At 37.3% G+C, this 13,193-nt stretch overlaps 4 protein-coding genes across 10 annotated transcripts; 2 read left to right on the plus strand and 2 right to left on the minus strand.

Annotated features, from left to right (window-relative positions):
* Positions 1–2,519: 2,519 nt before the first annotated feature.
* On the minus strand, positions 2,520–4,120 carry LOC115632154 (putative methyltransferase NSUN6). 2 transcript variants are annotated; one of them, XM_030529173.1, is made up of 2 exons: positions 3,968–4,120; positions 2,520–3,825 (listed from the first exon to the last, which is right to left on the minus strand). In XM_030529173.1, exons 1-2 carry the CDS (start codon positions 3,971–3,973, stop codon positions 2,566–2,568), a joined length of 1,266 nt encoding a protein of 421 aa, XP_030385033.1. In that variant the 5' UTR covers positions 3,974–4,120; the 3' UTR covers positions 2,520–2,565. The 2 variants fall into 2 exon arrangements, with proteins under 2 accessions (XP_030385033.1, XP_030385031.1); XM_030529171.1 differs by having other exon boundaries at positions 3,972–4,085.
* On the plus strand, positions 4,076–8,703 carry LOC115632155 (ADP-ribosylation factor 1). 2 transcript variants are annotated; one of them, XM_030529175.1, is made up of 4 exons: positions 4,076–4,239; positions 6,521–6,960; positions 7,158–7,283; positions 7,918–8,703. In XM_030529175.1, exons 2-4 carry the CDS (start codon positions 6,703–6,705, stop codon positions 8,080–8,082), a joined length of 549 nt encoding a protein of 182 aa, XP_030385035.1. In that variant the 5' UTR covers positions 4,076–4,239; positions 6,521–6,702; the 3' UTR covers positions 8,083–8,703. The 2 variants fall into 2 exon arrangements, with proteins under 2 accessions (XP_030385035.1, XP_030385034.1); XM_030529174.1 differs by lacking the exon at positions 4,076–4,239 and adding an exon at positions 4,293–4,403.
* A 707-nt stretch (positions 8,704–9,410) lies between these two features.
* LOC115632286 (ER membrane protein complex subunit 4) lies at positions 9,411–10,290 on the plus strand. Its single transcript, XM_030529379.1, has 3 exons — positions 9,411–9,551; positions 9,628–9,757; positions 9,858–10,290. Exons 1-3 carry the CDS (start codon positions 9,496–9,498, stop codon positions 10,170–10,172), a joined length of 501 nt encoding a protein of 166 aa, XP_030385239.1. The 5' UTR covers positions 9,411–9,495; the 3' UTR covers positions 10,173–10,290.
* Positions 10,183–12,927, minus strand: LOC115632285. 5 transcript variants are annotated; one of them, XM_030529376.1, is made up of 6 exons: positions 12,711–12,927; positions 12,383–12,572; positions 11,191–11,244; positions 11,048–11,130; positions 10,580–10,870; positions 10,202–10,418 (listed from the first exon to the last, which is right to left on the minus strand). In XM_030529376.1, the coding sequence occupies exons 2-5, from the start codon at positions 12,395–12,397 to the stop codon at positions 10,762–10,764; spliced, it is 261 nt and encodes an 86-aa protein (XP_030385236.1). In that variant the 5' UTR covers positions 12,398–12,572; positions 12,711–12,927; the 3' UTR covers positions 10,202–10,418; positions 10,580–10,761. The 5 variants fall into 5 exon arrangements, with proteins under 5 accessions (XP_030385233.1, XP_030385236.1, XP_030385235.1 ...); XM_030529373.1 differs by lacking the exons at positions 12,383–12,572; positions 12,711–12,927 and adding an exon at positions 11,310–11,963 and having other exon boundaries at positions 10,183–10,418; XM_030529375.1 differs by having other exon boundaries at positions 12,383–12,927.
* Positions 12,928–13,193: the final 266 nt, after the last annotated feature.

Here is a 13,193-nt window from a genome sequence, read left to right on the forward strand (position 1 = left end):
AGACTAGCGTAGCAGGCTTGCGTCCTTGACATCGTTCCCAACACTTTTTATGGCTTCGAATAGGTCCTTTGGATTAATTTAACCCAGACATAAGAGTGTATAAATTTTAAATATGCTTTTGGCGCTTTGTATGGGAAGCGCAGAGAAAAGACTGCTTTTAAATGTAATCGTAAAATTTTGTATACTTTTTGACAGGTTTCGACTAAGTGCTTAGTAGTATAGTGCGGAGGAGGTCTGTCTTTTCAATAACAAAATCAGTTACTGGTGCTTCAACTGCCTTAAATCCTTGGCATTTCATTTATTTATTCATCGACAATCTGTCGATGTAGAACAAAAAACAGATAACTTGGTCAATTTTAAAGATTATTCTGTTAATCCAATCGCCACGAAATTTCGAAGAGTCCCACGGATTTTTTCTATATTGGCAAAAAATTTAGTCAAAATCTTAAGGGAACATGCACATACATATACCGAAAAGACAAAATGTATCTTAATACAAAATGATGCGAAAGTACATGTACTATACAAGGGGCGTTCCAAAGTAAACAGGACTTGGTGGCGCTATCTATGTATATATCGACTGGTGCTTTAGAATCTGCTATCTTTATCGATTGTCCCGTGAGAATTTCATGACATTGTATAACACGAAGCTTGCATCAAAACAGCCATTCGATATAATAAAACTAGTAGAGAATCTAATGCCGGGTGTCCAGACTTTGAAATACTCTGTACATATGTTTAGAATAATTATATAAATTTAAAAAATTAAGAACATTTAAAAAAAATGGTTAATCGATTTTACCCCTCTCGGTATTCGAACTCACGTAAAGGGTGTATAATATAATTGCACGTTTACATAGCAATTGCGTCTATGTGAGTGTATGCATGTCTATTCGTGTCTGTGTGAGCATGTTTGCAGTCAACCAAAGCACCAACAACCACAGCTGCGGGCAGCGCTTGGGCAGCAATTATATTTATGGCTGTAACTTCCTGTTAAATCGGTTTATCATAATGAAACTTGGCATATGGACTCATAATCACTAACTAGAGGTATTTTATTGATTGTTTTTGATTGATTTCAATCACAAATTCCAAGAAATGAAAATTAATGACTGCGGTGGAGAGGGAGGGGAATTCCAAAAAACACATTTTCTGCATATTCATCTTCGACTAAAATTTGGTGCTTCTAGGTCTTATAGTCTCCGAGATATAGGTGATTATACAAACGCCGTTTCCAAAAATCTCCCATAGGGTGGAAATTCAACAAACTCGTATAGCGTAAGCTCTAGATCTTATAGTCTCTGAGATTCAGGTGTTCATACGGACGGACGGACGGACAGACAGACATAGATCGACTCGACTAGGTTTAGGGGTCTTCACTGTCGATATTAAACAGAAAATTAATATCTCCCATTTATTCTATACCTTTTGCCTTTTTAGTTAATGAAAGGTTGGTAAATTTTTAATTGTATTTCTTCTAATTTAGTGGCAAGTTAACTTGGTTTTATTCACCCTTAATCTTATGAAATATTCTCCTTCCCCCAAAACGAGCGTAAATATACAAGTATGTACATATATTTCATTTTTCGTGGATATGAACTTTTTTCAAGAACATAATTTATCTATTTAATTAATCTTTCTTTAACAAGTTATTATAATCATGATTCCAAATTTCTTCGATTATGATAAAGAATAAAAAAGACGAACTTTATGTGGAATAAAAATAATGGATTTCCATTTTGATACTCCCTACTCAACTAATAAAAGGTTATAATTATTTGATGCGTATGTATGCACGGAAAAATATTAACATTCTAGACAACACGAACTTGGTATTCATTTTTTAAAATGGTAAATGCTGTTACAGCTAATTAACAGGAAAGGACCCCCCCCATAAAGCAATATATTCTTAATCAGCATGACGATGAGGCCTCTGAATAACATTTTTTCGTGTCTAATATTTGTACTACTTGTAAATTAATGGAATAATAAAATAATGACGAGAGAAATCGATCTAGATTTCGGAAACGATTGATCCCACTTTGACCAAACATGTTATGAGGGCTCTCCTAGTCCCCTAGTCCTGTTCCCGCAACTGAATTTCGACACTTTTCCCCATAATTAACGTAAACTTAGCGATTATATGATTAAAAACTCTTAACTGTTGTTTCAATTTTTATCCATATCTGTAAATTCTAAGAAGTTATTAGCGAAACAAATATACTCTAGTAATACGTCCAAAAACTGCTATGCAGGCATATATAACCCAGCGGCGGAAGTTTGTTCATATTTCGCTGTCGGCCTTGCTCGACTGTAACATTCCATCGTTGTTTAAACAAAGTTTTGGAACATTTAACTTGAAAGCTCCGTTTTCGCTCAGGCTACTGACATGGTGTTTATTATCACAATCATTTATCATCCGATTATTTTCATGACTATTCGCTACTTGAGAGCATTAATAATAGTAACAATTACATACATGTTTGTATGTATTTACAAAACCACTGTTTAATCGTTTCAACAATTCATGCATATGGTTTAATGTACATACATACATATATAATTTTATATATTCGCTATTTTCTTAAACTTGGCTATAAAAAACCCAACCGTGTCCAAATCCTGCACAGCATATTCCTCCTTGTTTGGACCGAATCGTTGCAAAAGTACGCACTGCGAGGCATCTAGACCTGGATTGGGCAGTCCAGGCGCACCAAATTTTGGCGTGGCATCCACCAGAGACAGCTGAGGAAATTTTCGCAAAGCCCAGGCAACAATTTCTTCGCATTCTGCCTCCGTCACAGTGCAGGTACTATAGACGAGCACGCCGCCTGGCCGGAGAAGTGGCACGGCTTGAGCAAACAATCGCCGTTGTATGTTTGGATACGATTGCAATAGCTTGAGCTGTTTGATGTGACAGGCCAGTTGGGGTCTATTGCCCAAGCCGCTGCATGGTGCGTCCAAGAGAATGCGATCGAAGCTGTGCGATCCAAAAGGTGGCTGAGATGATGACGACGATGCAGTAACATCATGTGCTCGGGTGGAGTCGAAGACATGAGCCTCGATGCAGCTATAGTTGACGAGCTTCGACTGCATGGCATGCACGCGACTGGCCGAATTATCTAATGCGATGACACATCCCTCATTGGTCATCAGCTCGGCAATGTGTGTGGTTTTGTTTCCCGGAGCGGCACACATGTCCAATATGCGCTCTCCGGGCTGTGGTGCCAGCACCCGAACACATGCAATGGATGGCAAATTTTGTAACAATGCATCCGAGCTGCTGAGATCCCCTAATGCGGGCACACCACTAACATTTGTTTGCATGCTGACGGCAATGCCTGTGGAAGGCTGTTTGTCGTTGTTATACAGCTGATAACGTTGCATGAGTACTTTCCCGACGCCCAGAAAGACCTTTTCTGTGCTCTCGTAGCGTGTGGCAGTACCGCGCTTGCATTTGCCCTTAAGATCTGCAAAGACATTGACCAGTTCGTGGATTTGGGTGCCCGTTTCCATGGCCAAGACACCGGGGGCATAAATGTGGGCACCACGCAGCAAAGCAGCACCACAACTGGTATCAACAATCAGGTGCTTGAGCTTAGCATCAATAATTTCCTCCGAAGACGGCAATGGAGCTATGCAAACAATTTCGGGTAGTTCAGACATGCCAAATACTTTGGGCGCTTGCGAGCCTAATAGAGATTTTAATTTGGCTTCCAGTTCGCTTTTATAGGCCGCTACACTTGTACGTAGTGTATTTACACGGTATGTGGTAATACGTGGGGTCTCACAAAGCCATTCTAAAAGTTGCGGCAATCTAGCTGACTGAAAATAAGAGTTTAAAATTAACGTTCAGTCAGTGTTGCACCGTGAAAAAAGTGTTGCCCTATTATAAGAAGTGGCAATGACAGTTGGTGCAGCGATTGACACTTGATTGAATGTGCTACTTAAAATAATTTTAACTTACATACATTAGCTTTTAAAATTTCGCTTTCCAAGAGTGAATTGCCCAAAAAGGGCGTTTTGGGATAAAACATAACTGCGCCAAAACGACGCTCGATAAAACGTGCATTCGTCGCACACCTACATATACACTCTGACGTTGCTGAATTCACCACACCGGTCTTTTCTGACGTATATACTGCTCTCGTTCGTGAAAAAGACGTGGCAACATTTTAGATAGCGAGCAACGAACTCAACACAACACGTCAGCCGTGCTGCTCTAACATACGGGAAAAGGTAAGCGCTGAGCTCGTCTATCGGAAACTCTGGTGAGTTTGCAGTTTTTTCAACGGCAAGTGTATTCTCGGTCAAGTTTTATTTCGCTCTGTGATTTTGACATTTCCAAGTAGGAATTTATAAAATTTCTGCTCAAATTTGTGTGCATTTGCTTCAATTGGTTGGTGCGTATGTGTTTTTAATCGAGTTTTAGGTACTGCTTCCGCAAATGCGTTCTCATCAATGAATTTTTAGTAGCATATTTCCTTGTAATGCTGCAGTAATGTGGAGTTGAAATTGTGACACACACACGCATATTTGCTTTGCTTTGTGGTTGCACTGTTCTAACGCTTGTGTACGCTTATCTCGTTCGCTCGTACCGTGGGGAATTTGTGATGGCAGTTGTAACTCCAAAACGAAATCGAATATAAAGTATCCATAAATTGCTATATAAACAAAATCTTCATTTTTTAAACAAAGCGCGAATAGTTTGGTAGCCTTTGGTGTGAAATTATGCAATTGAGATATATGAAAAAACTGGGTTTATTACTCAGCAAAAAGGAAGTAAAGGATTAGTTCGTTTGCTAAAACGCAACATTTAAAAAAGCGCTATCGATATTATTCGACCATCGTACAAATCTCATCGTTTTGCTCTATCGCAGCCCACACTATTCCCATCACTATGTTGTACCTTCTTTGCAACTGTCGTGTGTGGTGTGTTTGCCGTAGAAAATTTCAATCAAAGAAAAATTTACTATAAGCTGCTACAACGGTAAAAACAAGTGCATTGTGCAATTAAATCAAATTTAACACCAATGCAATATGCAATGTGAAAACGAAACCACAATTTCAACTGTATTTTAATTAAACAAAGGTGCCGCATATTGACGAAAGCATTTCACCAACACCGAAAGAAAGAAAAAAGCATACGTCGCCGTCATCACTTCTTGGTACCCACACAATCGCAATCAACACACACACGCACACATATTAACGAGTAGAAACTGTATAGGGCTGCCTAGTTGATGTGTGGGTTAAATAAAACTTAATTTTTCTAGTTTCAAAGAACAAAATTTATAGTATTAAATATGCTAACGCAAAAAATAACACGATATAGCATGTCAAGGTCTCTTACCAAGTGTTTTGTATTTATTTAACACTAATAAATGTGAACCATTCAAGACGCACACAACTCTAGGCAACCCTGAATGCTTGCTCATTGTATGTGTGTGACTACGTATTTGTGTGTGTGTGTGCAGGGTGTTGCTGCTGGCTGGTCGCTTGGCAAATAAAAGTTGCTACGTGTAGTTTTCTTCTTTTTTTGTAGTTTTGCTTCGTTTTTTGCACGTATTTGTGCTAATTGAAGTTTTCCCAAAACGTAAGCAGTTAATGTAGCGAAACGCGCAAATATAGTGCATAAAAAATTGCGTGTTATGTTTTTGTGCGCATTATGTTTCGTTGGCAACGATGGTCGGTCGGCCGAACATTAAATGCTCTTTGAAATCAATTAAAAGATTAATTGAATTGCATATCTGTGTGAATGTACTTCAGCCTTTTTGTTACAGTCGTAACACACACATACACACTAGTACATGGGAGCATGTGCTTTATGAATAGGATAGTTAACATTGTTGTCTATTTGCGCCTTTGCATTGAACTCCAGTACTGCTGACTCACACCCTGATTTTCCATTTTGGTGGACGAATTATGCGCCACCACCCGCTGCTGCTGCCCTTTGATTTTTGTTTGCCTGATAATGGAGAACTTGTTACTATTAATACTTTAATAATGCTTTAATTTACCGCACGTATTTCATTAAAAATAAATAAGAAATAAATTGAATATCTTATCAGTACGAAGCATGCGACGGCAGTAACTTCATTGTTAATTGTAACTCCATTCAATAATTGGCGGCTATTGCGAAATCCTACCATCTATAATGGAATTACATACATATACTTTTGCTTTTGTTACGACTTTTCATAATCGTCTAAGCCGGTTACTGACTCATCCAATTGTTTTTGACCAACACGTCAGCTTAATGAAATAACTATAATTTCCGAATCATTCAAAAGATTTCCTTCCTCCGAAACAGCTGTGATTGCTTGCAAAGCTTGGTACGATGCTGAACGTTAATGTTTTTGATTAGCTTTAGGGGATGGTTTTTTTTTTTTCATGTCAGTTCGCCATATGCTTGTAGTAGGCAATAAATTCAATTAATGTCTGTTACACATTTGTACTTGTATCCATTTAATTGTCATTAATGAGCATATGTTTCACTATCTCTGTCTTCTCTTTACAGATTCTCAACTCAAATCACACAAATCCATAGAGTTTTGCATACCAACAGCATTGCAAACTCGGATTTGAACTTAAATATAATTCCAACACATAAATACAATAATAAACAAGAAGAGAAACTTCGTTTTAGAACCCACAAATATCACATTCGCCGGCGTATATTAAAGACAACAAACAAGCAACATGGGAAATGTATTTGCAAATCTATTTAAAGGCCTCTTTGGTAAAAAGGAAATGAGGATATTGATGGTCGGTTTGGATGCCGCTGGTAAAACCACAATTCTGTACAAACTGAAATTAGGCGAAATTGTTACAACGATACCTACTATTGGTTTCAACGTTGAGACTGTAGAATACAAGAATATTAGCTTTACAGTGTGGGATGTGGGCGGTCAAGACAAAATTCGTCCACTATGGAGGCATTACTTCCAGAATACACAAGTAAGTTCAGTTCTGGATATTATCAAGCTCGCCCAATTCTAGATGATGTTAACAACTTGTAATGATTTTGACAATGATTATTCAAAGTTATATTTGTTTCAAGACGGGACTGATCAAATCAAAAATGAAATCAAAATGAAAGTGAAATTAATTTTGACAAACCTCTAATATGTATTTTATATTTTATTCCATAACAGGGTCTTATCTTCGTCGTTGATAGCAATGACAGAGAGCGCATTGGAGAAGCGAGAGAGGAATTGATGCGTATGTTGGCCGAGGATGAGCTTAGAGATGCAGTCTTACTAATATTCGCTAACAAACAGGTGAGTAAAAGACTAAATGTTCTTGAGTGGACGTGGGAGAAGTGCAAAGTTCAAGTGCAAATATTTATCGCGTGCTTATGATGGATGATAGCAGCAGTAGAAATGCCAATGAAACGTTTCTCATTCCGCAAATATAACCAGATGTCATGAACAGAGATTGGCATTCATTGATAGTAGAGTTAAAATTCCAGAATTAAAAGAACAATCCATATCTAAAGAATAATCAAAAACCTTGTCCACAATTAAACTGATTTAAAGTTTGCCACTTTTCATAAATGAAACATCGTAAAATTAAGCTAAGAAGGAAATGGCCAACAAATGTTAACTAAATTAGTACTTGATGTAGGAACAGGAACTACGTAACGAATTGATTCAAAAAGCGGGCACGTTACAAACGATCTTTTAGTTAATGTGCAAGCATATCAGCTACAGACGTTGCGCACTTTCATTAGCGCACGTGTGTGAAAATTGAGGGTATTGATAAGCGGTCGGGTAGAGTCTAATAACTCACACACATGCATCTACAGGGCTTGATAAGATCTTACACAGTGCAATTCGTTAATTGGCAGACATTTTCAGAGTTTATGCTTTTTTATAACATACTCACCGTTCTCCTTGTTTATGTGCCTTTCAGGATCTGCCAAATGCGATGAATGCGGCTGAAATAACTGATAAGCTGGGTTTACACTCACTCAGAAACCGCAACTGGTACATACAGGCGACGTGTGCAACTAGCGGCGATGGACTTTACGAAGGACTCGACTGGTTGTCCAATCAGCTAAAGAACGCTAATCGCTAAATAAGCAGATGAAAAACAACCAACAAACCAACAACAAAATAATTATACACTAACTTTGATTTAAAGTAAATAGCAACAACAGCAACAACGCCAGCATTCAGCCAAGACATGCAAGGAAATCAACAGATCAACAAGAACCACAACAACAGCAACCATCAAGAGAAAACATTCGTAAAGTTAGAATTTCCAAGAAAGAAATGTTTTAAAATCATACAACTTTTCAACAACATATGGAAAAAACGCTATAATTTAATTCAAATTTATATAATTATTGGATGTTATAAAAAGGAAGAAAAAAAAAAACAGCAAAAAAGTATATGGTATAAATTGTCTTTTAAGTTATTTAGCCCCCCTCTCCTCTACAAAATATATACAACTTTTTAATTTTATAAATATAATAATAATGAGAAACACTGTAATTGTAATTGCTCTTAAAACAACAAGAAGATCAGCAAGGAAAACAAATTGAACTTTTTTGTTTGTGTCGTCGCTCTGCAGCAGAACAACCCAAACACACGCATACATAAAAACTATATAAATCGTAATAATGATAAAAGAACGTACTATATAAAAGAGAAGTAATTCTAAATAAAATTTAAATAATAAAAAAACCAAAACTCGCTGGCACTTTTTGATACATGCAGAAAAACGAAAACAAAGATGAGAAGATTCAAGTATTTGAAATTAGCTTTCATTATTATTTGACACATTGGAAGCTTAAGCGTTTTTAAACCCATTTGCGAACAATAGCACATTTTGGGGGCAATATTTTTAAAATTTTTCAATCGTTAATGAGTCAGTCGTCCCCACGTATCTTTTTAGTAATGTAATTTAAATATAATTTAATATTTGTAAGTACTACACTATGAAGTACTTATTTTGCTCTGTTTACCTATTAAATACATACATATGTACAATTATAATGCAAGCGCCACCCAAGCACGTTTAAGCAAAGAATTTCAACTAAATATTCATACAACACAAAATGGCATCGTAAATAAGCAGAAGCAATTATAAATAGCATGAAATCGTATATAAATTCAAACTTAAGTAATAAGCGTCGCGTTTATATAAGCTGTGTAAAAATAATAATAAAAACTACAATAATACATCTATCCGAAACTGATAAAGTTCTTTCAAATAAAAAGAAGTTATATACAAAGCACTCGTTACCTCAAACTAATGACCACATAAGTACTCGTTACCTGTTATTTATGTACATATTGCGCGTAAATGGGTAATCGGTATTCCTAAGATGGCCTCACGCACGCCCTTCACAGCTGTCACAAGCCGCATTTTGGCATTGCTCAACACTTAAAATTAGTGCTCAAGCAAAAAAACATTAATTTTTCTATTAATTTGTGTCTTAAGCTATAAAATTAACTTAAAACTCATATAAAAATACACGTTGCTATGTCGGCCAAGCAGAACTCCAGGAAATCCAAATGGGCGCTGGACTTTAATGTCAGGTAAGTGGTTATTTGGCACTCTGTTAAGTCACGCTGAATTATTAACATACAAAAATGTTTTTTGTTGCCATTTTAGTAAAAATGCGGACATACCTTCACCCGCAGGCTATAATCCTACAGCGCTGGTCAATCAGACTGAAATAGTACGTGATCAGCGTTTAGTCATTAAAAAATCATGGGATTTGGCCTTAGGACCACTTAAACAGGTGAATTGAATTTTTTTTTCGTAGTCATATATACACACATATGCATGTGGATATGTATGTAGATGTGAAGTTCCTCGACTAACCTTTGCCTTCGTTGCAGATACCCATGAATCTGTTCATTATGTACATGTCCGGCAATTCAATTTCTATCTTTCCCATCATGATGGTGGGCATGATGTTAATACGCCCCATTAAGGCAATGTTCACCACACAAGTTACCTCGAAGATGGCTGAAGGAGCCCAGGGAACGGGTCAGCGTATTGTCTACATTCTGGGTAATCTGGCCAATGTCGGTCTAGCTCTGTACAAATGCCACAGCATGGGCCTCTTACCGACGCATGCTTCGGATTGGCTTGCGTTTGTAGAGCCCCAGACGCGTCTAGAATACTATGGCGGAGGCATCTCATTCATCTAGAATGTACAAGTTGGCCAAAACAATTGTCATATGTTTTATTGATCATAATTTAGTAACATTTAACATCGCTTTATTGGACCATAGATAAATTTTGTTCAAACTTAACACAAAAATGAAACGTTGTAGACTTTTCTTGCATTTCCTGAGTTTCCTACAAATTGCACTCTACTCTATCGGGCTCCTTAATCGTCCAGGATCTTTTTGGCTTCTTTTTTGAGGTCATGCACAATTTGTTCCGCGGCATTTCTGTTTGAAGAAAAGATATTATTAGTGACCATTTTTGTTGGGGGTGCGAGAAGCAGTTCCTGGAATGATTAAGGCTTCTCTAGCTACAGTAAAAAAAGTTGGTACATTTTTATGCACTTTATTATGAAATCAATTTCATGGCAAAATTTTGAGTGCTTTACCAAAATATATTGCAGTTGCATAAAAAACTCGCTGTCCTACTCATCAGAACATAATGCTGGTCCAGAGCGTAATGCCTCTTTTGGACCTACACATGTATGTATGTATCTTGAGTTCTCAAAACTTGAGGTTTTCTTGAAATTGACTCTCGCGTGTCCCCAGCTTAAATGAATTGGCAGTCGTGCTACTCCTTTTTATCACGCCTAAGTTTTTTCAATTTGACAGAATCGTTATCTTCATCTTCCTCGCCTCTCTTACGAGTTCTAGGATGAGCCTTGGCATAACCCGGATAGCTACAACAATATATGGGGGATGGATAATTTAGAATTACAATTTTATCCCAATTTATTGACAATTTTGTGAGTGCGTGTGCGAAGCTTTGTATGTATTACAGACTAGTTATTAACAACTATGGAGGTCAACTGCTTGGTTGTAGGTTTGTTTAAAGATCATTAACAATAAATTATTACTTTTTCTTATGGTCGTCGGCCAACTCTCGGATCTTCTCATTTAGCTTTTCGATCAGTTTGGGGGGGTCATCGACACGCGGCACCTGTAAAGCATTTTTAAACCGATTATAATAATAAAGATTGTAAAGATTTGTGTCCGTTACCTCATAGTTTTGCGATATGTAGATGCCCGTGTAAATACCGGCCCCAAAAGTAAGCTGCAATAAAATGTTTGTTACGAATTAGAGTTATGGATTATATGATAAAACGGCCACTTGCTGACCAAACAGAAGAATAAAGCTTTACTGCCAGTCCAAAATGGTTTTTTTGGCACCTGGTCCGTTCCACAGCAGCAGGGTGCGGCACGGCGTTTGTTCCCACCGCATCTCACATTATCGTCGCACCTCTTTCTTTTCTCACATCCCCTACTCTTCCCAGACCCGCCGTCTTTATCGCCCCCACCGCATCTGCCGCAGCTCATAGGACGTTTATTACAACCCTTACTATATTTTTGATGTTTTAATATAGTCGTACAAGCACCAAGCAGTTTCATCTTTTTTATTTTTATTTTTGAATCTTGTTTAGCCAAATTTGTTTGCTTCTAAATTCTCGACAAATGATGCAAAGGGAAAACTCCCGAAATAGTCCACCCTTTATAGTTTCCCTAGGCCGTGGAGACCCAGGAAAATCTTTGAGGAGTGTAAGGGAAGTTATCTTAACATTTTAGGCATCTTTTTACATTCTAATTATTTTTTTTAACACGTATAAACAATTTCACGAATTTGGTGTTGAGAGTTTCTTAAACTGTGAGAACTGATACGAGCTATACGATTCAAATCTACTTTCGTTTGAGACATTTGAATTTTTATGATAAAATGGTTCGGACTTTGAACCGAAGAAATAAATGTGCCTTCGCTATTCACAAGATCTACAGGCATCTGCAGATGGGAGCCAGGCTCCGTCCCCTCAGCTATAAACTCTAAGATCTGCAAAAGGTATTCCTTAGCAGTTGTAATAATATATATACATAATATTATGTATATTTTTGGTAATTATATAACGCATAAAGCAGAAATATTGTCCAGCGTGAGTTAACAATTTTGTCAGTTTCATTAATTTGCATTAAATTTACGTCAACTGTTTGGTTGGTTTTTCTTTGTGATGTTATTGTTGTTGTGATAGCAGCACCAACGTCGACTGCGGCAGCGACAAAGAACCAAAACAACAACAACCTTGGGCCATTAAATCATCGCCATAAAAAGCCCAAAAGCAGAGCCGAATAAATGGAATTCCAGCACTTTGTGTTCCCACAGGGTAATTATCAATTTAACAATAGTAAGTTATTTGCTTACTTACCAAAAATTTAAGCATAGCCAGGTAATTGATTCCACCTTTGTCGCTACCCGCTACCCTTGAGAGCTTCAACAAATACTGGGCCGACAAAAAGCAACGAACGTCACTACGACGCGCGAAAGAGAGGGGACGCCGACGCTTTGTGTTTGTTTGAGCGAGCAAGCGAGATGTCTGACAACAGCTGACTGGCACACTTGGGTATACAGTAAAAGTACAATACAGTGAAACTCTTCAAATGACAAAGTTGACAATATTTAAAATATGTTGTTCACCCGGAAGCTATTTCATATGACGATTATAATTGCATTACATCTATTCAATTTATAATTACGTATTTTTTTTTCGAATTGCCTTAATGATTTATTCAAGTGCCACACGATTTGAAAGCCTTGCTAGGGTGTGCAATTGCGGGGATGCACTGTATGTTAGGTAATCTGGTAACTAAATTAATAGACACTGGATGTATTTGTTATATGTATATATTTTGTATTTTATCTGCACCCCTTTGAATTTGTAATTCCAAAGTTGCAACTTTTATTTTAAACTGCAATATTTTGGATGGGGGCACAAGTATGAAATAAAGCAGAATTAGCACCACGCACTTGGCATGAACGATAACACTAAAATGAGGGCGCGTATATTGCTAGTTTGCGTTTAATACATGTACGTATATAAATATATATACAAGTTTTGGCTAATAGAAAGCGAAATAAGTAGCCAAAAATAAAAACCCGTTTGGGTTGTCTTTGGCGCCAAACAAACTTTGATATAATAAGTGGCAACGCCACAGAAACAGTGCACAGTGCTGCCAAGT

Source organism: Scaptodrosophila lebanonensis, unplaced genomic scaffold (assembly GCF_003285725.1).
Source record: "Scaptodrosophila lebanonensis strain 11010-0011.00,11010-0021.00 unplaced genomic scaffold, SlebRS2 tig00001415-arrow-pilon, whole genome shotgun sequence".
Classification (NCBI taxonomy): Eukaryota; Metazoa; Arthropoda; class Insecta; order Diptera; family Drosophilidae; genus Scaptodrosophila; species Scaptodrosophila lebanonensis.

Bases quoted from the DNA above. Each gene is read 5' to 3' on its own strand.
- LOC115632155 (XM_030529175.1), top strand. From the start codon at position 6,703: ATGGGAAATGTATTTGCAAATCTATTTAAAGGCCTCTTTGGTAAAAAG. The intron at 6,961-7,157 runs GTAAGTTCAGTT...ATTCCATAACAG, and splicing joins ATTACTTCCAGAATACACAA to GGTCTTATCTTCGTCGTTGA. The intron at 7,284-7,917 runs GTGAGTAAAAGA...TGTGCCTTTCAG, and splicing joins TAATATTCGCTAACAAACAG to GATCTGCCAAATGCGATGAA.
- LOC115632285 (XM_030529373.1), bottom strand. From the start codon at position 11,579: ATGAAACTGCTTGGTGCTTGTACGACTATATTAAAACATCAAAAATAT. The intron at 11,245-11,309 runs GTCAGCAAGTGG...ATTTTATTGCAG, and splicing joins AAGCTTTATTCTTCTGTTTG to CTTACTTTTGGGGCCGGTAT. The intron at 10,871-11,047 runs GTAATAATTTAT...ATATTGTTGTAG, and splicing joins GCCGACGACCATAAGAAAAA to CTATCCGGGTTATGCCAAGG.
- LOC115632286 (XM_030529379.1), top strand. From the start codon at position 9,496: ATGTCGGCCAAGCAGAACTCCAGGAAATCCAAATGGGCGCTGGACTTT. The intron at 9,552-9,627 runs GTAAGTGGTTAT...TTGCCATTTTAG, and splicing joins GCGCTGGACTTTAATGTCAG to TAAAAATGCGGACATACCTT. The intron at 9,758-9,857 runs GTGAATTGAATT...CCTTCGTTGCAG, and splicing joins CCTTAGGACCACTTAAACAG to ATACCCATGAATCTGTTCAT.
- LOC115632154 (XM_030529171.1), bottom strand. From the start codon at position 4,037: ATGTTTTATCCCAAAACGCCCTTTTTGGGCAATTCACTCTTGGAAAGC. The intron at 3,826-3,971 runs GTATGTAAGTTA...TCTTATTTTCAG, and splicing joins GCGAAATTTTAAAAGCTAAT to TCAGCTAGATTGCCGCAACT.